Source organism: Hypomesus transpacificus, chromosome 18 (assembly GCF_021917145.1).
Source record: "Hypomesus transpacificus isolate Combined female chromosome 18, fHypTra1, whole genome shotgun sequence".
In the NCBI taxonomy this organism is placed as follows: Eukaryota; Metazoa; Chordata; class Actinopteri; order Osmeriformes; family Osmeridae; genus Hypomesus; species Hypomesus transpacificus.
This window is the reverse complement of record NC_061077.1, coordinates 143111-166221: the sequence shown is the minus strand read 5'-3', so window position 1 is coordinate 166221 and position 23111 is coordinate 143111. Positions and strand designations below refer to the sequence as shown.

General features: G+C 46.6%; 1 protein-coding gene across 1 annotated transcript in view; it reads left to right on the top strand.

Moving 5' to 3' along the window:
• The window catches only part of LOC124480717 (agrin-like), a 38964-nt gene extending 19392 nt beyond the window's left edge, over positions 1–19572 (top strand). The window contains exon 3 of the mRNA XM_047040280.1: positions 16769–19572. Coding sequence (XP_046896236.1) covers positions 16769–16785 — 17 coding nt within the window. The 3' untranslated portion in view covers positions 16786–19572. The remainder of the gene's footprint in view (positions 1–16768) is intronic.
• Positions 19573–23111: the final 3539 nt, after the last annotated feature.

Sequence of the window (23111 nt, the reverse complement as noted above, 5' to 3'; positions counted from 1 at the left end):
ATTTCACTAAAAACTCCAGGCAGTTAAAGGAAGGTTATCCAAGGTGCTCCCCTCAGGCTCCAGCACATTTAGTCATGGTAAGCAGTAAGCACAGAGACCTGGCTGCTTGGTGTTGGCCAGGAATGATGAAGTCTGGCCTGGGTGCCAACGGTGTGGTTCTGCTTTTCGGCATATTATGACTGTACGCGCATTAATTGCAGTGGTGACAGATTTACAATGTCTGATTTGTGGTTCCACTTCGCTAGCATTTTTCATTTAAGTGTTTGATCAGTCTTTTTTTTTAAGTATACGATGGGTGGCGAACTGGCTTGCTAATTTCAGTCGAAAGCCTGCCTACTGTAGGTTTTCATAATCCGTAGTCATCCTCCTTCTCTTTTTCCCTCTCTTTTTCTCTTTCTCTCTCCCTAAAACCACCTAACTCAACGTTCACCATTACCAGGTTGTCCCTTGTCCTATGCCCCGCCCTCCCCTATAGATGTTCACCTGAGTATGACCAGCTCAGCTTGTCTGGAATACAGCCCCATCACTTGGGTTCAGTTTCTGTCCCGCCTCACAGTCTCAGTGACCCCTGACCTCACCCTCTGACCCCAGGCATCACATCCCCCTCCCTTGTATTGTCCTGAACTCACCGCAAGGTGTCAGTTATCCTTAAGCTTCACAACCTCTGCCTGACATAAAAAAAAGAGTAATGTTTTAACAAATACTTCAGACACAACTGTGGTTGTTCATTAACAGCTCGCCAGATGTTTGAGACGGCCTCGCGAACAAAACAAATAAAAAAGTAGACTTTTAACTGCATGACGGTGTCTGATGTTAACGTTGAAATCTGAGGAGGAAGTTTAGTATCTTAGTATTTGCAGCTCTGTTGACTTTTCAACAGCTCTCAAATTCTTTCCCATTCATGTTTTGCGTGACTGCCTTCACGTGTCAATGCACCGGTGGCCTGGTTCCGGTGGCCTGGTTCTAGTGGCCTGGTTCTGGTGGCCTGGTTCTAGTGGCCTGGTTCTCCTGTTCAGGGTCACCTGACATTGTACCAGACTCCCCTTTGCATTGTGCAGTCAGCATCTCATGTTACAGAAACAATACTTTACGGACTGTTTTATAACTTTTTATTCCTTTTGAATCCAAAGCTCCTTGCTAAGTAAATTTGGGTTTGTATGTTTTTTTTGTGGGGCATCAAACACACTTGTTAATCTGAGTTCAATATGTCTTTGTGTGAAATTGGTACCTGTTTCATCACAGTCTTAACAAAATGCTGTGTTGTAGACACAGGTGTTTTATTCTTCAGTGGAGCAGAGGGAGAACGAGAGTGGAAGGACAAAAGAGTGTCCATTTAAAAAGGATAATCCTTGAGGTCTAGGAGTCAGTTGGCTGAGCGGTGAGGGCTAGTAATCAGAAGGTTGCCGGATCGATTCCCCGCCGAGCTACATGATGTTGTGTCCTTGGGCAAGGCACTTCACCCTACTTGCCTCGGGGGGAATGTCCCTGTGCTTACTGTAAGTCGCTCTGGATAAGAGCGTCTGCTAAATGACTAAAATGTAAAAAAGGTCTGGTAGTGGTGTTGAGTGTGTTCATCTGCATGCATGGCAGTTTTTTTCCCTTCCCCCCCTCTCTCTTTTGCATTCTCCATACCTGTTCCATTCGAAAGGTTGCATACAAAAGCCAAGTGAAGCCGACTGAGCTCCAGAGCCGACTGAATAGACCAAGAGAGGGTATAGAACAGGCATAGAGGAGAGGATGAATAAAGTCAGCCATAGCCTGACATAAAAGTAAGTAAACATCAATGAACCATGATTAATGTGTTGTCTTTAACCGCTAACTGAGTAAGCGGAACTCTAAATCTTTAACGTGACATAACGTCCAGCAGTTCTGGTCGGTCAAGGGAGGACAAAAGCAACAGCTGGATTGGGAGCTGTCGGACATTGAGAGAGACTATGTGGGATTTGGAGAATTATGTCTAATTGCCGTGTGGGGAAGCAGACAAAGCTCAAGCTCTTGTGAAAACTGCCCAGACTGGATCTGGGTCGTGTAAACATGTTTTGCCGTGTATGAAATTGGCATTCTTCTAGCCTTTTTGAGAATGTTTACAATGGAAGAAACCCCATCTTTGTGTTGTGGAGACACATTTAGTAGACCTGTACAACCTCTTAGCTGGAAGGCAAGCAGTTATTACTAAGTCAATATGACGAGATCTTCAAACGGACCACGCCCGAGTGAGATGACTGAGGTTGATCGATCGCCGAGCTTCCTTGGTAAACCTTGCCCAACATCATTGGTGTTCACGCCCAGTGAACTTGTTAACACTCCTCAGGAGATTATGTCCCTCTACTTCGTCTGGCTTCTCCTGGCATGACATGTTTGCCTACTCCACTGTGGAACAAGTGTTTGACTTGAGACTATCGCGATAAGTCGCCGTGATTGAAGGTTGGAAACCCTGACGAGGTGACTCAGTGTTTGCAGGGTTTTGATTTGTCACTCGCCCGTGATAAAAACCAGGGAAGGCACGGAGAAGGAGAGGCAGGTGGCTGGTTTGTTAAGGCAGGTCGCTAATCATTTACAGGGCTATGAGAAGCACTCAACTAATTCAGTCAGGCACAGAGGGAATTTTGAAGAGGCACGTTTATTATAGGTATGTGCCATCACCTTCTCTTGGCCATTGACCAAGAAAGAAATTGGAGAGAGAACTAACATTCCTCCAAAACTTGTGTATTTCTTCCTCAGAGTATTAGTACAGTTGTAGCTTCCATGCCATGCCAACGCTTTCTAAAAGTGATTCTAAGAATTGGCGCCAAGAAAAAACCATTGTATTTGCCCAATTAGATAACCATCTTCTATGCTTTATGAAAACCCATTTTCAGAGTGATTGCTCTGAAACAAGAGCTCCTCTCCGCCTCCGCATGTTAAGTGACTTGGCTCGCATCTCCGCCGTGGCGTCTACATTCACGCCCTCGCACAACTTCCCGCTGGATCGCTGCGTTCTGGATTCAGGCTGAAACACAAGCCTTTGACATATGGTTGTCTATTCGCAACGTAAAACGAAAAGAAAAAAAAACAGTTGGAACTCTATATTAAGGGGTTCTTTCGCTATCGGTCCGCTTACGCATTCCGCCCATCAGTGTGACGACCGTTCCTGTCTGGGCCCCATGGCGGTGTTGGGATAGCGAATCCCTACTGACTCTCTCAGGGCTCGTAAAGCCGTCCCAGCGCTCCAGTCGGCTGCACAGTAATGAGCAGCTGTAGGGCTGGAAGGTTGAAGCCCAGAGGTTAACGCCGGGAGCAGGGGCATGCCTCAGTCGCAGACTCGAGGCCTGCAGGCCAGACAGGGTTGAGTCCTACCGCAGGGCTGCCGGCCTGGTGCAAACCTCCCTGGTTTTTATCACTGGCAAGTGACAAATCAAACGAGCAAACCCTGAGTCACTGAGCCAGTGTTTCCAACCTTCAATCACAGCAGCTTGATAGCAGAAGATGAACTGTTGAACGACAAGCTGGGACGGCAAAGTAGATTACCAGAGCTCAGTTCAATTTCAGAGTCCAGTTTAACCCTCAAAGTCCAGTTGAACCTTTCTTTGGTCTTCTTCTGCTATCTTCATCAGACAGGCACGTTTTGTACTGAGACAGCAAGCTGACTTTTTATTTCTGTATTAGTGGCAGTTTCGACCCCAACTGACTCTAAAGGGCTCTTGAGAGACCGTGGTTTTCGATCTTCAGTCCCATCTTGGAAGAATGTAAAATATTCTTATCTTCTTGCCGCTGCTTGGAAACCCAACTCCACTTCCAGCTGTTGAAAAACAAGGCAAAACAGCATGATTTGTAGTTTCGCCTAACCTAACAGACCTCCAGCTACCATTCTTACATAGCAGAGTCCTACTAGGCACGAAACCCGTTCAACTTTACCATTGTCATTGGAATACGTACTTGAGGGCAGGCTCGCTAAGCTCTGTTTTAAAGGGCTGGTGAAGGACCCTTATATTGGCATAGATGTTGATGGTCTCTAAACTTAACAACTTTGCTAAAACTTAACCCTGTCTTCTCCTCCTTAATCCCCCGACCCCACCCCATCTCCTTTCTCAATGACCTCCCATGGTTTGGCCCTCATACACAAACCACCTTCGCACTGCCATGTCTTGGCCAAGGTCCTGGTAACCATGGATATCGCTATGGAAACACCCCCGCCAAGCCTTATTAACCTCTGTCTCCGAGAATCCTGCTCTTGACAGCTGGCGTATAGCCACTCCTTCCCACAACATCCTCTCCACTGACCCAGGAAGTGCTCCACTCCCTCTGGAGTTGGCTCCAGGTGGGTGAGACCTTGGCTGTGTTCCTGCGGCCTTCCAATCGAACCCCCTCCCCCCCCCCCCCTTCCACAGATCCCTCCCTCTGGATCTGCCCCGCTGTGATTGGCCAGCGGAGACCAGGCGGGGAGGTTGTTTGAGCGGAGAGTGTTTGGACACAGCAAAGGGCCACCTCTTGGTTCTTAAGAGAGAGTGGCTAGGGGACAGAGTGCTGGGCCTCAGCTGGTGTCAATCTAAGCTGTCTCAGGGTCATATTATCCGCAGGCCTCATGGAGATCCAGTTGCTGCTGGAAGGTCTCCAGGCTTGAGCTGAATCCAGGCTGGTGGCTATCCCGGCTAATAAGAAGCAGATTATTTACACATATGGTTCCAATTGATACCCCCCCAAAAAAACAAAACAAAAAAACATATGGCTCATGGAGGAAATGTTGTATTTGCTTTTTTTTCATGAAGAAGGTCTGGAAGCACCTGTCGTTTTGTTATTTTTTCATTTGAACAGTTTTTATTAGAAGACGAACCGCCGTACCTCACAGCTGTTCGGGTTTGGCCAACAGTACAGTTATTAGTACCAAAGTTTTCTGTTTCTGTTTAATTTTGCGCTTGTGTTCCTTTTGCATGGAAACTTTGGAACTTTAAAATAAAGCCTGTGGCGCCTTCTCCAGACCTTGACTGATTCTCAGTCGAAAGTGTTGTAGAACCGACCAGAACATGATAACAAGCCGGTGGAACACGGCTAGACTGGGGCAGTTTTCATTTTGGGTTAGAGTTCTTATCAGTGTTATGTCTCCTGGGCCACCTGTATTGGGCACAGTCGGTAGATACCTCGGGGAGGGGTTAGAAGGTCAGACGAGAGGACAATGTACATGGTGCCAGGGAGGAGCAATCTTTTTTATGGTTTTATTGTCTGCTTTCTAGTTTACACTAAGTCAGACCTCGATTCTGGCCAGGATCCCATTCAGTTAACTCTTCGGATTGCAGCAGTGATATCTCTGAGGAAAAAGTTTTAGAAAACGTCTTGGTTATTGGCTCACACCAGGATCCACATCTACAAATCTCTCAAATTGACATTACTCAATAGGTTTCCACCTCCTGTTAATTTCAATAATGTAGCCTCATTAGATCTGAAGCCGTTTTTAATTAAAAAAAAACAGATGGAAAAAAATGTATCTCCTGTTCCACTCAGTGGAAATTGTTTAAGCCTGAAACAGCTTTTATTCATGTGAAACCAAGCCATTGGTGTGTAACCCTGGCCAAGGCAGTATGAACTCCAGTTCAACCAGTATTGCTGTGTAATTATGAGAGCATTGTATTTCCCCCTGCAACTCATTTGGAATGCCTCATTGTCATGTTAATGCTCCATTAGCATAAGACTGGCAGACACCGTGCTAATGATATTAGAAATTTGCAGGAATTCTGGCTTTTGGGAGTCAGTTTCTCAGACAATTGGAGAGTGAGATGACGATATTAGATGCTTGCCTGATCGTTTTTGGCTTCTGACTGGTTGTGTTTTTTTTCTACTTGGGTTTAATTAGCGCAGCATACCAGAGCAGATGTAGATTTTTGTTGTTGTTGACAGAACTCAACTTGCATCACAGTTTAGACACCTCCAAGATCTTCACTAAAGCAGAGTTGAGTAGTTCCTTTCCAAAGAATGTCCTTGAGATTACACACCATAAATCTTTGGGACTCCGGACTGAGTCTTAATTATCTGTTGCTAAAACGTTGTTGGCTGAAAGTTTCCCTAGATAAAATGTAAATGATTTCTCCCATAAGAAGCGTGAACGTCTTTTAAACACACGGATCATTTCTTGTATTCCGAGTGGGAACATTTGTTTCAGATTCTCGGGAGTTTAAAACCGACATATCCGACATACAAGAAACATCATTAAAGCACATGTCTGTGCAGTATCTAATCTAATCCTCCTCATTTGAATATCTAATGTGATGCGAAAGCTGTCAAGATTCTCACGCATGAAATGTGTCAGCGCCATAGCATAATTGCTACTGCCAACTGTAATTGTACCTGAGATTTCATTACCCTAACTAGTCATGATAGGCGTAGCTATGTCTCAGTTTTCACTTCAGATCAAGTTTTACATGTAAAAGCTCCTCTGGAGTCTCTCTGCTTATCTGCAGATTTTGCATACCTACAAACTGGTAGACTTAAACATCTAAGCTGTAAACATCTAAATGGAAGACAGCTATTATCAGTAAAGACAACAGGCCCCAGTGTGGCTATTCATTAGCCTTAGACAGCAGCGTCCATATACTAGCCCATTGCGACTGTTAGAAAGGTACCTTAGCAACCACATGAACAAAACCAGGCCAGTTGCGAGAACTGTGTGTGTGTGTGGTCTCGTCCGGATCGTAAAAAGACCAAAACAAAGTACTTTGGTGCTCTGAATTTCTGACTCGAGCAGGTCAAGGATTCTCCTGGGCGCAGGCACTTGTTTGTTGAGAGACAAGCCACTGGAATGCACTTGTTGTGGTTGTTTGGTATGTGTGTGACATGGAGATAGCAAGGCTTGTGTATGGTACCGTCTCATTAAAGTGGGAAGCATGTGTGACCTTTGAACTAATCTGTCAGCGAGCAGTGTTTCTAGGGACTAGTCTGACAAGACGTCAGCACCCGACCTGTGTGGAGACCTGTGACGTGCTGCGGGGTGGGTAGGGAAACTTCTAGTCTTTCGAGGACACGCGAGTATGTGAGCGTTTGAAGAAATTGCCTTTGATTTGTTTTGGCTTTTTAAGGCTGCGACTTTCGGGGCTCTTAAGTAGATGAGGGAAACTGCAGCTGAGTGGAAGCCTCTCCTTCAGTGGAGATCAATGCGGCCTCATCATTGAGAGACTTCCAAGTCGATGCTCCTTCCTCTCCCTGTAACTAATGGACTCATGCGTTAGCATCAGCGCTCGCGAGCGGGAGGCAAGGGAGACGTAGCTCGACTTCACTTAAGCCCTGCCCTCTTTCTCTATTCTAAAGAAGAATAGGGCCGTCAGCTCTGCAAAGGCAGACAACTTTATCTTCCCCCCTGGTAATTAGATCACACCGGCCGCTCGCTGAGGAGAGAGTGAAAAGCACATTCGCTCTCAGTGTCGGGGCCGACCGGTGGATGAATCAGTGCCACTGTATAACGCTCCCTCAGCGCTGGGGAGGAGAGACAAACGGGGGGAGTGGAATGCTTTAATGGAAATGCTCTGGCAACCCTGGGTAGTTGAGGCGGGGGCGAGGGAGTGGGCGGGCGGTGCTTTTGTCGTTTCGAATGACTCTTGTGGGAGTCCTTTGCCACCAATAAGCCTTTTCAAGCCCACTCCTGCCTCCCCCCCCCCCCCCCCACTTCCATAGGTGATGTAAAATGTGCAAAGAAAACGTTAACTTAGTTTGGTTAACTTCTTTGAGGCGTAAACAGATGCAGGAATTGGCCTGGATTCTCCCCTGGGGAGTATGTGTGTCTCCTCCTCACCCCTCACGGACTGTTAACCAGAATAGACAGTCCCAGCTTTCCAGCAGGGACCAGCCAAGACTGTCAGACAGACGGCAGAGTGAGAGAAATACGGGGGAAAACCCATCGATTGTGAACGCCCGGGTTCCAGTTTCAGATGCATATGTCTGTGGAACCACTGTAATAAAGCCTCCAGAATACCATCCCTAACCCGATTGATAGGCTCCTTAAAGTCCTAATCCTAATTGCCGGGCCTGGAGAATGAATCTTTCCAAACATGGATTTCCAAGGCGTCAGGCGTTCTGAGCGGCTGTGTCAGACCCAACTAGAACAGGTGTCTGAAGGCCACATACTCTCTTGGTATGCGGGCTTCTGCTACAGTACAATGCAGGCCTTATTGGGCGGAATACCTGTGTCAGAATGCCTCTGCACTTTGTGTTCCGTTAGAACAATGGAATCCTTTCTCATTCCTCCTCCTCTCCTTCCCCTCCCTCTGTTTTCTGAACCAAGTGCCCTGCAGGCATGCTTTTTGCAGACGTATTGAGCTGCAGTGTGGACATATACCTGTAATGTACCGGTGATGAATAACACTAGCCTATGGTCATTGTCATTTAGGCTCATTTTAATGAGTAAACAATGCCACTTTTGACCTAAGATGACTGTTTATATAAAAATGTATGCCTATCATCCTTGAATTATCTAAGTTATGAAATCCACTAAAGAGAGTTATGTAATGACAGTATTCATGTTTCATAGCCGGTTTTATTTGTTTTCCTGTGGAGGTCTATGATCAATAAGTTATGCGCTCACTTTACATAACACACACACACATGCACTGATCTTCATTGAGAACCATTCCGTACAACCTGATTCATCAGGGAGATATTTCAACCTGTCGAGTGTGAGTGTGTTTTTTTGCCATGAGCCAGTGTTACATGTTCCTTCACGTCGGCCTGTTTAGTCTTTGTTATACACTTTCTAAACTATGTTTTCATAGTCTGAAGTTCTTTCCTCAGGCTAAAACAACTGGTGGAAAAGTAACAGCTTAACCGTGTAGATGGATAGATGCTGACTTGTTCCCGGGGGCTACCCAAAAACGACAAACATGTTCCCTCATGAGAAATGAAGTTGCTGATTGACATAGGCGAGCGGGGGAAAGAATCCCTGACTCCTGGGAAATGAGGGTGCTAAACTCTACTTGTTTTTTAAGGACACAAACATACTTTCCATACTGTGCAGGCCAAGTGGTGCTTTCTGATATCACACGTACAGGAGGCCCCAGTGTTCTCAGAAGATTTGTTCCACATAGATGGAAAAGAAAAGTTGTCAATAACAGACGTGAACAAATCTAGTTCCCCACTATTTTCAGTAAGATAAATGTCGAAAAGGTTTTTGTCTCAAGACGTTGAGGTTAACAAAAACGTCTCTGTAAGTTAAATTTGATTTTTGGGGGGGGAAAGTCTTTGTTCGAGGAATCCCTTTATCTAAGAGAGGCGACGAGAGAGAGAGTAGGGGTGACGCCCTAGAAAAGGACAAAACTTTGTCATGTGGGCGGGTAATTGTCCTCTGAATAATTGATATAGAGACCGGTTACAGTGCGTGTGTGTGCATGTGTGTGTGTGTATGTAGAGGTGTGTTTGTGTGTGTGTTCCTTAATTCTGTCAAAGAGTAGGAGCTGCTGTCCTTGTCACTCTGGAGAGAAGAACTTCTGTCCTGAGCTGACCCGTTTCTGACTGGTCACATGACCTCCATATCAGGCGTGGGTTGTAACCAAACAGACACAATGAAACTGGGACTACAGGGTGTACATGTGTGTCTATAGTGTGTGTGTGTCTGTTTCAGGGTACTGTGCTAATGTGTTACTGTAGCTGTAACATCACTTTAGTTTTCTGCAGTTTATGAAACAGTGACTTTGTCCTTGTTTGATCATATTTCTCCTAACCATCCCCCCCACCTGACATAACATCTACTCATATCTCTAAACCCCGCTGGTGACTATCTCATTTTAAAAGCGTCTTTCAATCTGCAGCCTGCAAATATTTTTCACAAGTCTACACTTTTCTTTTAATGACAAGCCCTACAATTACCGCATGTTTATCTGATCCACCTCAATCCCAGGAGCTGTGGGAAAGTTCTCCTCTTTCTCCCTTCCTTGCACCTTGCACTCATTTCCCGAATCCCCCCGCTGATAAAGCTTGAACTGCCCTGATAACTAGTTTGGCCTGAACGACAGATGGATATAATGTTCGTAAATACTGCAGGAAGGGGGAGGGCGAGAGAGGCATAGAGAGAAGAACAGATAAGGAGAGAGTGGAGGAGAGATTGGGAGGGAGGGAGTAGGAGAGAGGGGGAGAGAGAGAAAGGCGGGGGGGGATAGAGAGTGAGGTAAGAGAACGAGATAAGTGGGAAACCAAAAATGAGCTGGGAGGAAGCAATGGGTAATTGGAGAGATTTTGAAAAAGGAGGCCATTCCTGACTTGTTCCTTCAAGGTTACGGGTCATGGAGGTCCTCGCGAGGGGGTTGTAAGTGAGGAAGGTCAGGATGCCCGCATGAGGGGAGCATGGAGCATGTCGTGGGAACTGAAGGTCAGCCCCATTAGCTGTACCCCAGGCTGAGACATGAGACCAAGAACCAAGCAAATGAGAGGAGGGTGAACGTTTGTAGCAATCAGCTGAAACGGATGCAAGCACACCTCAAACTAACCAAAAAAGCAAACTAACTAACTTAACCCTAACCCTTATTTTATGTTTAAGTTTGACACTTCTGTTTGTCATGGCAACCAGCAGACTTGGTCTGTTCTTTAGTTTGTGCTTTAGTTTGTGCTTATGTTTGCTTCCTTGTCTGTTTCTTTTCTTCTCTGTCTTTGCTTTTCTTTTCTTCCCCTATTCCTTTCCCTCTCTACTTCTTTCTCTGCGTCTCTCTTTCTTTCTTGTTCTCATTCATTTAAACTCTGAAGTGGAAGTGTTTCATTGTGTGTTTTATTAATTGGTTTGGCCAGACATCAGGTCAGAAATTAATTTGCCTAAAATTATTGTATTTAGCCATTTCCAGATTAGTTAATTAAATAAATTGCCACAATAAATCAATGGAATGGCCTAACGACATAATCAAGACTTTTTCGACTGAAAGATTTTGTGTCAAACAATAAATGACCTCATTTGTATATATTTTTTTAAAGAACTGGACCACCATCTGAGAAAACTTTAATGCCAAGCTGGATTGGTTCCTAAATATTTGTGCTGATCTGTGTTTTTCATTAAATACTAAGTCTAATTGAGTGTGTGCTTTTGGCCGGTTTATTAGTTGGTAGTTGCGCACAAACTTTGGTTTATAGACAGATTTTGGCAGGTACTTTATGCAGTACTGGAGATAATGCAGTGTAGCCATCTATGCTGTTCAGAGAGGCATTTTTTGTATAATTATAAAGTTATGTTATCTTGGAGAATGGAATCTGCCCAAAAGATCTGGGATTAATTAGATAATAACTAAGCAGTTTTTGCTTTAGACCTAGTCGGTGTTCTTTTTTATTCTTTATTTGTAATCTTGCTGTCACCAAAAACCAAAGCTTGCATACAATACTGCTGAACTTCACAGTAAAGAATGTCAATACACTGTGGAGGGAAAGTATACAAAGTCATTATGCAAATCCATCTACATTTACTATTGCCTGTATATTCAAGCTTCTCCAGTTTATTATTCATTGACGTTTAATGTTGGAAGGCCATGTAGATGCTAAGTCATGGTGGCACATCAGTTAACAGAATTGTGGTTTAGGTAGAACGATGATAACCTATCGCATTCAGACGAGAGAGCCCAAAAAGATCATGGGCTTTTCTTCTGAGCCGTGATAAGTGTCTCTGACTATGACGATGGTGATTACATTAGTTCACAAACACATTAAGTAATATCAAACATGTTCAAACCATTGACTTCCGTAGCTGAATTAATTGTGTAAATAAGCAAAGGCTGTTTCAGTTTGTCTGTTAGGTAGAACCGAGTCATCAGTCTCAGTTAGTCCCCTCCCATTAATTTCTCTTGACATATTGATGTCAAGTACAGGTCAAAATGCCCCCAGAAACTCAGTTAACCCACTTAACAAACAGCACAGTTTAGAGGACATACTCTGTGAGCAGAATGACAAGATCCAAGGCCGGCACAAACAGAATGAATTATCTCTGTGTTCTTGATGACATACTTAGAACACATTTGAACCAGCTAGCATGAGTCGTCAAAATGACTGATTCAGTTTGAAATAAAAATCCAAAGCTGTTACCCAAATTTCCTCTTTAGTGTTCAGCTGTTTTTCGTCTTCAATCTAGTCTGGGTTTTGACAAATAGGACCCAACTCAGTTTTGCCGAGCAGTCAAGTCTGGTGCATTGTGGGAAACGTAGTGTATTTGGCGTGGACGGATGTCTGAACCGCATCACGGTCACATAACTCTTGCTGCACAGTCGGCACGTCGCCTGGGATTGATTTATCACCCTGTTGATGGAGTCCGGCAGTGAGCTAAGCAAATACAGCCGCCTTGTCCAAGCAAACACCCATGGATCCCAGCACGGCTAAACCTCCCTCCCTCACAAGACGAAGGATTTGTCAGGAGACCCCAAGTAACCAGGATTTGATTAGATTTCTAAAGGAGTTTCGGAATCATTGATACTTTAAAGATGGCGAGTCGCTAAAACGCTTCATCATGTAGGATCTGGGCCAAAGCCTAATGAGAGCTTCTGTTCTTTTTCTAATTTCATTAGGCCAGCTGTAAAAAGCCCCTGCTCTGTTTTGATTTAGGACTTCCTGCGTTTGGGAGTTGAAACATACAACATTAATCATTTGGTTCCCCTTGTAGTTTGCTTCAAGTCTTTTGAATCATTGCTGTAAAAAAAACATATGAAAAAAAGCCTCTTGGCCAAGTTGAAGAAAGTTTCTTTTTTTTCTGGCAACCTCATGTTTCACAAGGAATAATGATACCTCAAAACATGAAATTAGTCACTAAGATTGTTCCCGGAAATCATTTAATAGTCCAAGTCAGAGTGATTTACATGTTTTCACTCTTGTTCTTTGTTCTTTACTCAATGTACAGTTTTTTTGTGCCTTTTTGGGTGGTGTTTCTTCAGTCTTTGCACAGGTGTCACAGAGTCAATTGAAGTCAACTTGAGGCCAACTCGCAGTATTTATTGTGCTGACACAAGGGAGAGGTCATTCCAGGAGTGAAGGGGTGGATGTTCACTTTGGCGGGGGAGGGTGGGGTGACAGAACCATCAGTTTAGGGTGTAGCGGATGGGCGGGGGGAGGGGCAGGGAAGAGGAAGGTGGTTGGTGGGGCGGGGGTAGTGGAGTGACAGAAATGTGTAGGTTGGCCAGCGGATGAGTACAGGTTGTGGGGTTGTGGGGGGGAAACGGTTGCAGTCAGTAAACTACCAACAGCTGGAACACATGGCTGACTGGTCAGGTCACGCCTCATGACAGAGTGACATCAGCGGCTCGCTTCTCTCCTCCTCCTCCTCCTCCTCTTCCTCCTCTTCCTCCTTTTCCTCCTCCTCCTCCTCCTCCTCCTCCTCCTCTTCCTCCTCCTCCTCCTCCGCCTCCTCCTCCTCCTCTTCTTCTTCCTCCTCCTCTTCCTCCTCCTCCTCCTCCTCCTCCTCTTTCGGAGTGCTGCCTCGATTGATGCGGCGCCGATGAAACAGTCAGCTGGGCGTATGGGAGTACGACAGGGGCGTCGTTTGAAAAGGGGCCGCTGATTTGAATGTGAAAAAGAATGCAAACTCAACCGACGGGAAGCTTCGTCGTGTGTGCCTTCATTTGAGCCAGCGGCGCTCTGTGTTCCAGAGAACACTCTTTGTTCCCTTTCATCCATGTATCTCATCTCCTATTCAAGGACTCCCGCCAAAATACGGTTTGATAACAGGCGTTCATAAACAGATGATTCCGTTCTCCCTTCGTTCTAGGTTCCATCCAGTATTGTGCGTACAAAATCTAATAAGGTCGAAGATGGTTTCCGTAGAGTGGCCATCCGTGGAGTTCAAATACAACTAAATATGACGTCTTAACAGGAAGCACTTCTGATTCTGCTGTTGAAACTGCGTGGAATGTGTCGGCAAACAGCTCAATGAGATCACTATGTTCTGCGCTCCCTCTTTCAGCAACAGCCGTGACTCTAATCAGTTAGAAAGTGCATTAAATAGCTGATTTGTCGTGTCTTAAGCTAAGCACGTCTTACAGTTTCAACCACGGGTGCTTGCATTCAAGAGGGAGTCCACCTTGGCTTTCAGGCGTGTGTTTGCATAAGAGAGGGAGACCGTGTGCAGACAGGCTACGTCTGCTCCTCCACCCACTCTCCGCCCCCAGCCTCATCCTCAGGCCTGTCTGCTCCTCCTCCTCCACCACCTGCTCCCCGCCCACCTCATCCACCCCCAGCCTCATCCCAAGGCCCGTCATCCACCTCACCATGGCCGTTAAGAAAACCTAATGAAATTGTTGCACTGGATCCTGCATGCTTATTGCATTAAGTGTGATCAATAAATCATTTTTGTGTGTACTGGCAAACTCCCCCTCGCCGAATCTCAATAAAGTAGAGTGCTGTAGTGTAATGAAGATTACTCAGCAACCTGATTACTTTTAGTGCAGTCGGGGCGAAGGGGCTGCACTCGGCAATTTCCCAGCATGGCGTGGGCTCTTCCTTCACGTCTCAAACAGGCATGCCATTTAAAACAAGGACCCATATATTTTATGCCCATGTGGGCTGACTCAGGCAATGGCACAATGGAAGTCATGACTGGCATTTACTTTCTTATTTTTTTTCCACTAATGGCAGAGTTTTTCGTTCTGAAGTTCTAATAATTTGTGTATTTAGCAGACACTTTTATCCAAAGGGACATCTGGTGCAGGGGACACTCAATTGAAGTTGGTTCAGTTTAATGTAAAAGCATTGAAATTGGGTATTAGATAATGGTGGCATTTGCAACTTGCAGAGTGACTGTTTGCAGTCGTATGATTGGTGTGTGATGTGGATAGTTTATTTCCAGGTATAAAATAATTAATTTTACGCTCAGTTTTGCAAGTTTCACTTTTGAGCTCTTGCCCTTTGGTGATACTTGAGCCATTTTTTGTTAATCCCTTCGCCTCAGTCTCCTTTCAACTGAAAAAAAGCACACAATTCCACGCCGGGTCATCTGTCACAGAGAAACAGAGATTCCGCAGTTATTTTTCTTGCATCATCCGGTCTGATAAACCAGCATAGAACCCAAGGGGATTGACTTGGCCTAATAGAGAGATTACAGCCTCCATTTCTTTCTTCTTCAGCCAGCCCCTTAGCTACAGTACACAAGAATTAAACCTGGGAAGAATGAAGCCAGACCTGCCCCAGTTACCTGACAGCCAGCCTCTCCACGGGGTGGGCGTTGGGACTTTGAGCTCAGTTGCTACTCTTGTGACCCAGACTAGATAGATATCAGTTCAGAGGGAGGGTGAGGAGCTGCCTTATTTTGTCTATAAATTTGCCCCTGATGCAGGCTCTCTCTGAATCAAGGCACCATCTGGCTGATGTGCCAGCGTTCTCTCTATCTCTCCCCCGTTTCTTCCGTACTAGGCTACTCCCCCGCCCCCTCACCCACCCACCAGCCCCCTTGCCACCTCTTCCTCCCTCAGAAGCTCTTTGTAGTGAGCCCTAGTTAAGCTGAGAGAACCAGGCTGAGCTGACTTGTGAGGAAACTTCTGAAATCGAACCCAGGATGGTGGAGGCCTTGTCAACCCACACGGGCCTTCACACGGTCTCTCATTGGTCGTGAACATTAGTGGTTAACGGCACATAAACCGGATAAAATCGGGAAGGGGTCCGTGCTGCAACTGCAGGGCCCGGGTTTGGGTAACAGGATTACACGGAAACATCTATGATATGTCCGCGTCAAGCAAAGCGAAGGATGTCAGTCCACTCAGACATCAGCTGTGGAGAAGGACTGAATGATTCCTTAAACGCTACCTTGTTAAGACAGTTTTTAAACACCATTTCACTCTCGCGCTTTTGAATTCGTAACGGAATACTTAATTGCGCCCGATTTTTCCAGGACAACCCTCGTTCGTATTCAACACCAGACGGACGAGCGGAAAGGGAGTCTCTGTGTCCGGGTGTGCTGTTTAAAATATGGATGACGGAGAAAGGTGATGGTTGGGGCTCCTGGGTAGGAGTTGTGATGGTTAGACAATGGCATCTGCCTCCGCGGGCCTGTAAATATTTTAGTGCTGGTTACGGAGCCGAAGGGCGTCAGTTCCAAGCAGGCCTGAGGAGTTTAACTCAGCAGGCGAAGGCACCAGCAGCATGAAATAAGCCACATTTGCGAATCGCTAAACTTGCGAATCGCAAATGTGGGTAACTAGCGATAGGCACATGAGTAGCTCTGCTGTAAAAAATATGGTAACATGGCCGTGAGCTGAAGCTATTTCCCTGTGCCTTTAAATATTATACTCTGACTTTAAGTGTTGTGCTCTGGAGGCATGATGAAAGGACTGTTCCTTGCCAACGTCTGCACATTTGGATCTCTCCCCTTGTCTACAGAAAGCCATGCAGTGAGGCCCCATTAGGTGTCTTCGTACAGTAAATGTGTTATTCTAAAACTGGTTGTTCCCATCCTTGATTATGATTGGCTATATCGCGTTCCATGCCGTTGTAAAATCCAGCATAACCTTACAGGTTGTCTTCATAACATTCTTTACCATTCCATATTACTGCGCATCGAATATTTAAATAAAAAAAGACGGCAAAGGTGTCCATCTGGCTGTTGCGTGGCAACGATTTATGTAGGAACTATACTTTGCAGTGGCGGAAGAATGACGGTTTATTACTCCGCTTTGCATCGTGCCTAACAACTCCCTTACCTGTTCTTAAATCAGAGCAAAACACAGCCTCTTCGGGCTTATTGCTTAAATATACCGTCCTGTTGTGTCGATGTGATGCTAGATCTCTGTTCCTACTGAGTCTAATGTTCCCCTTTTCTCTGTGTCTTTCATGTTCCATCTTCTCCTGACCAACGGAAATCGCCGTTCAGGTAAGGCACTCTCTTGACTTTAATCAGTTTGTCTAATAGCCATGCTATTTTCCCGAAACCACACACCTGTCACATGGATCTCTAGGACCCAACATGCGTGATAAGAGTAGGACACAGATTTCATCCTCCTTCTCTGAAGGACCTTTAGGAGTTTTAGAAACATGTAGCCTATTTGCAGCATGTTCATACCTGAAAGTGACATTTATTGATGTGCTTATGCTGTGGCTAAAGCTAGGAGGCAAAATAGACTTGCTCCAGTACATTCCTCATGATATGGTAGTATATGTACATTATATTCTCTCTTGCCGTGAGGCTGACTGTGTGTGTGTGTGTGTTTAAAATCACAGCGTAGAACACACCAGAGAGCTATGTTAAGAGTCCATTTCCTTTCCTTCCATCCCCTCGCCAACACCCTTCCTGCATCCTCGCTTTGCTCCCAAAACTAGGACCTCTCCATCCATCAGACATCTCCAACCCTCACTACATTCTGGTCTTGCTGCCTGCTGTAAGGTTTCCCCTCTGTGTGTGTACGGTTTCCAGTGAAAAACCCTGATCAGAGGTAACGCCCCGGAAGGCATGTTGACAGAACAATAATTCCTCATTAAGATTATATCAGTTAAGAAAGACAATCTCTTTGTGTTATTTTCAGCATTATTGCCTACCAAAAAAAAGGAACTCAGTTAGAACAAAAAATTTGAGCTAAACTAAAGACTGTAGTGTAAGTGTAAATCAGTGTGTCTGTACGACACGAGGACAGAGGAGCACAGAGGACGCAGGGAGAGTAAGTGTGTCCCTTAAACAGACAGGTGTGTGATCATTGGAGACGTCAGGGAAACAATGACACGTGAGCCAAAATGGAGGACAGGGTCTGCCAGGGCCAGGGCCCAGTGTGAAGGGAGGGCCAAAGGGTGAGGAGACCTAAGGGTGAGAGGAGGAGGAGCAGGTCTGAATGGACTGACAGATAGAGAATGGTCTTTTTAGAGCTAGCTGCCAACCACAACAGCTGAACTGTGTCTCTTTCTTTGTCTTTCTCTCATCCTGCCGGATTAGACGCCACAAATTCGTCTCTTTTCACGCTCCATCTGTCCGATAGGCATTTCTGATTATTGATCTTTCTCGAGATCCTCGCATTGTATACTGTGGAAAATCAGCTGCAGACACAATGACTGGAGTGAATTCCTGCCAACGGACGAACAAATGAACAAACAAACAAACAAACGAGCAGGGACAACAAACTGGAGAGCGTCCGCAACAATGGAGCTCTGCTGTCGTCGCTGGGAAGACCTCGGGGGATGTTCTTTGTCATGTATATTAAACGTGTTTTCAGTCAAAACAAGGCTCCCCAGTCTCTCATGAAAGCCCGGAGGACGGAGACGGCCTTTCATCTCACCCCACCGCGGCCCTTCCCTTCCTGTAAGACGCTTTCAGGCTAACCCCTCTCCCTTCACCTCACGGAGAACCTCCAAACGGTTACTTTCATCGCGCCTCGTACTTTGGGGGAGCGTAAACTTGTCTTTCTCGCTCTCTCTCGGACCTTCTCCTCTCTATTTTCCCTGTTTCTCTCCCTCTATCCCTCCCTCCATCTCTTACTCTTACTGATTCCGCCAGCCTCCCAGCCTGGCTGGAACAGAACGTCTTTGCAACAAGCAGCCAGAATGCTAATGCTACTGTACCCAAACTTTGATGTCTTACTGTTAGTTATGAAGTTATTTCTAAACGTTTTTTTTTTTTTTTTTTTTTAAGCGCTTCAGACTTTTAAATACTTTAACGGGCAAACGCGGATTTATTGGTCTTACATTTTGACATTTCCGTAGTTTTCAAGGGCAAAAAAGTAAGCGCTAGGCTAAGTTAGCATTTAGCTCAAGAGTGCTATAGTGTCACAGGGAAAACACTGGCGGCTTTGTGCCGCTTAATAGGATTTTGATGGCTTTGGTGCTTTCTGTGGTTCAGAGAAGGTTTAAACCGTAAAGATTCCAGACAGTCTCATGGATACGGTGCACCTGCCTGGAATACATTCATTCTGAAACAATAGTGTTCCAAATATACCAGAACATGCTCATCTTATGACTCCTGTTATGCTGTGGACCCCAATGGAAGCATGTTGTGAAGAATTCCCTGCAAATGTGGAATAACTTCTCACTTTACCGTGCATCTTTCTTCACCATTGGCCAGTCTATTAGAGATCAAGGGCAGAGTGAAGCCTGTGTCACAGTGACCTTGAAGTACAACATGCCGACCATAACTTACCATCTCTCAATTCTCCAGTTTTCGGGCCCAGCGTACTTCAAAGTGCCAACGGACATTCCCGAAATGTTTTCCCCTCGGAACAGTATATGGAATATGAGAAAGCCTCTCTCTTGAGGTGGCCGGTCACAGTAATGGCTACGTCACGCTATTTCAAAGTGAGACAAAACACCTGTCATGTGTGGTCACGCTTCAGAAGGGAGCTATTCAAGTGGGAGGTCTGCAGCCTTTCAGTGGAATCCCCCTCTTTCCTGAACGTCCTGTCAATCTGCGAGTCGAGTGTCAAAAGTCGTCCGTTACCAAAACCCTGTTTCTACGTCCAGTGGAGAAACTGGACGACACAGGCCAGAGGTTCGGCCTTTTGAAACGCACGGCTCCTGGAGACACATTCCTGTTCTTCCTGTGCTAATCCCTGTATCAGTGGGGTCAGTGTGGCCTGTGTGCATCAGGCCCCCCCCCCTTCCCCTGAGACACATACACCTACCCAGAAGAGCAGGGGAAAGGTGGAGGGGTGGGGGGCAGATTGGCGTTTGATGTGGCCCCAGTGTCACACACCTGAGAATAGGGAGGCTGCTGGGGGGGAGGGGGGGGGGGGGGGGAGGAGGGAGGGGGGAAGCGTTCGGAAGGGGGGCTGCAAACTAGCTCTGTGACCAAGAGGAGGCTTGAAGGGGAGGGAGGGGTGGGGGTGGGGGGGGGGGGGGGTTTGCAGTTGGGGGGGGTGGAGGAGGGACACACACACAGGAATGCAGATTTCATACTCTCCCAGATAATGAGATTAGAGACGTGCCGTCTGAGGCAGGAATTCCAGCTATCCCCTTTCCACCCACAGGCCTTTGCTGCTCCTGCATGGACTGCCACGTGGGAGAGAAAGGTGTTCTCTCACAACCACCTCTCTATCGCTCGCTCTCTACACCCCCTCTATCGCTCGCTCTCTACACCCCCTCTATCGCTCGCTCTCTACACCCCCCTTCTGTATTTCTGCCCCCCCTCTCTATCTATATCTTTCTCTCTCTGTTTACCCCTTCTCTCCATCTATTTCTCTCTCTCTCCATCTCTTCTCTCTCCTTCTATCTGTCTCTCCCTCCCTCTTTTTCCCTTGCTGTCCCCCCCCCCTCTCTCTCCCCCTCCCCCTCTCTCTCTCTATCGTTCTCTCTCTCTCTCTCTCTCTCTCTCGTTCTCTCTCTCTCTCTCTCTCTGTCTCTCTCCTCACTGTCTCCTCTCTCATATATCTCTGGAATGATAAGAACAGGTTGGTTGTAAAGGGTGTGTCCGGGCAAATGGCTCTTCCATTTTGGCACTTAAATTACTACCCATAATACTGTCATAAAACAAAACTTTTTCTAACAGATAAAACGTCACCTGCCAGTCACTTCCCTGAAACATTTATCGGCTCATTTCAGAGTTGTATAGGTCTGTGTGTGTGGCATGCACATGTTAATCTACACATGTATTTGTGTCAAAGGTCATTGGCGTCACTCAATTCATGCACACATCACTGTGTGGGTTGTGTGCATGTATTTGTTGAACAAACGCTTAACAGTGCGTGCTTCCAGTGAGCTTTACCGCCCAGGAAAAGTGTTTCCTGTAGGTATTGTATGTGTGTGTCCTTACGGAGAGTGTGCATGTGAACATTTGCGTGTGTGTGTGTAACGTGAGCCATGCGACAGCCCCAGTCTGCCCCAGTCGTTCACCCAGCACGCCCTGTTGAAACCAGACAGTCCCTATTGTCCTCAGCATCCCTTCTGTGGCGCGGGGTGAAAGAGGAGCCCGGGGAGAAACATGGAGTCCCCTCCTCAACGTGGCCCCTCTCGCACTGCGTCTGAAAGACCCCGCTTCATATCTACGACTCCTCCTAGCAGCATGGACTGCTGCTGACATGACTGCTTTTCCCCTCAGTCTCACCCAATGATGTCTCTGGTGTGGAAATAGGGCGCGCTATACACTGAATCTGTGGTTTGGATGCGTGTGTGAGTTAGTGAGTGTGTGTGTATGTGAGTGAGTGTGTGTGTGTGTGTGTGTGCATGAGTGTGTGTGTATGTGAGTGCATGGCGAGAGTATCGCACACACAGAGCCAAGATGTTAGCCAGGAGGGCTCGTGGTGGGAAGGATGTGAGAAGAGAGGGACTTGGACATGTGTACACATGTTGCGGCGTGATCTTGTGTAAACCTGCACCGCATTCCTCTTTTCTCCCTCTTTCACCCCTCTCGCTCTCTTTGCCTCTCTCTGCTTCTCTCCTGCTCTTCGCCTCTACATCTCTCTCTCTCACCTGCCAAAAATTAAATTATCTGGAGTGCGCAATTTCCAATGCAGTCCTGATACATTGCTAAGTCAGTATGTGGCATTTACAAAGCGCAGCATCGATTGGCCGAAAACCTACATCTGCATAATGATCATACATCTCCTTCTCTCTCTCTCTCTCTCTCTCTCTCTCTCTCTCTCTCCTTCTCACCACCCTCTCTTTTTATGTTCCCCTCCTCTCTCGTTTTTTTTGTCCATCATACTCACTGCACCCTTCCATTGTCTCCTGTTCTGTCTGCAGCTCCGCAGCGCAGGACGGACGGACTCCCGTACTTGTTTAGTCCTCCTGCGAACACTTACATTTAGTCATTTATCAGACGCTCTTATCCAGAGCGACTTACAGTAAGTACAGGGATATTCCCCCCGAGGCAAGTAGGGTGAAGTGCCTTGCCCAAGGACACAACGTAATTTGGCATGGCGGGGAATTGATCCGGCAACCTTCTGATTACTAGCCCCACTCCCTCACCGCTCAGCCATCTGACTCCATCCATCTCACTTCCCATGTAACCCTACTCCTCATCTGACACGATGCCTTTAGCAGATGGCCGCCACAGAAGTTTTTTTCAGGATTTCTGTCCTGATGTCAGAGCGCTCTGATTTCACTTTGCTTTATGTCTGGCCTCTCTGGGACTGTAAATACCTAGTGCCCACCAGCCTGTCTGTTAGCTCCGGCTCTGTGGAAAGCCAAGACGGATGGGGTGTTTTCAAGCTTATTTACGTCTGAGGCAGGTCCATAAACTACTCGCACCCTCTTAAAAACTTTGTTTGTTGTTGTATTTATGCAGCAGCTGCTCTCTCCTGCAGTCACCGGGTGGTTAGTTACCTCATTTTGGACATCTTTTAGTTTTACAGACTAGAAACTCCCTCCCCCTCCCTCCCTCCCTCGCTCCCCCTTCCCCTCCTCTCCCTCTCTTCTCCCCCTCCTGTCCCCCCCCGTGGTGTTGGTTCGCTGCGCTCTACCCATGCTGTGCCAAACCTGGCACTAGAGGGGGACTTTGTGTCGGGGATGCAAGCCGGGGGCCTACCCAGCTTCCCTTGCTCCCTATGGGAACATAGGTGGCCATTGTTCGCTTTCCCCGAGAGGCTGGGTGGTGGGGGGAAGGGGGTGGTGGTGGTGGTGGGGAGGTGGTCTGGGTTGTCTGACGCAAGCTGGAAGGGAGCCCAACATTCTGGGGCAAGCTGACCAGCACCCAGCAGGGGAGAGGGACCGGGAATACCCCCCCCCCCCCAACCTCAATCACCACACACACTCACACTAGACCATAAACTACACTCCCCCAGCCCCCCATCGCTGCTCCCAACCCCCTTTCTTTTTCACATCTCCATTACTTGAATTGGCTTTGGAGTGAAAGGCCAGTGTGAGTCTCAGAGACCAGGACACTGAACAACCTGGTTGACACGAGGCCATCCAGAACAGGTAGAGACCAGGACACAGGAACCGGATGAACGCCAACTCTTGTCATGGTTTGTGTTGATTGGGTTATAAAAACGATACGCCTTTCAGAGGTTTTTTGGGGGGAAAGGTTGAGGAGAACAGTTGTCTTAAGTGGAGTCCTATTTTTTATCATCCTGCTCCAGTCAGAAGACCTTGACCCTCAGTCTTAATAGTGCTCCGTTTCAATGCACTTCCCTTCCCGAGTATACGGTATATTCAGCAACAGTATTCTCTTTTCTGTCAGTCTTTCTCAGGTAGAATACACCATCGGAGTCTTAGAAGCCAGACTAGAAGTGGTAGCTGTAGAAAGCAAGTCCTCCACATCTGCAACTGGTTAGCCCACCATAAGCTAATGGATTTTAAAT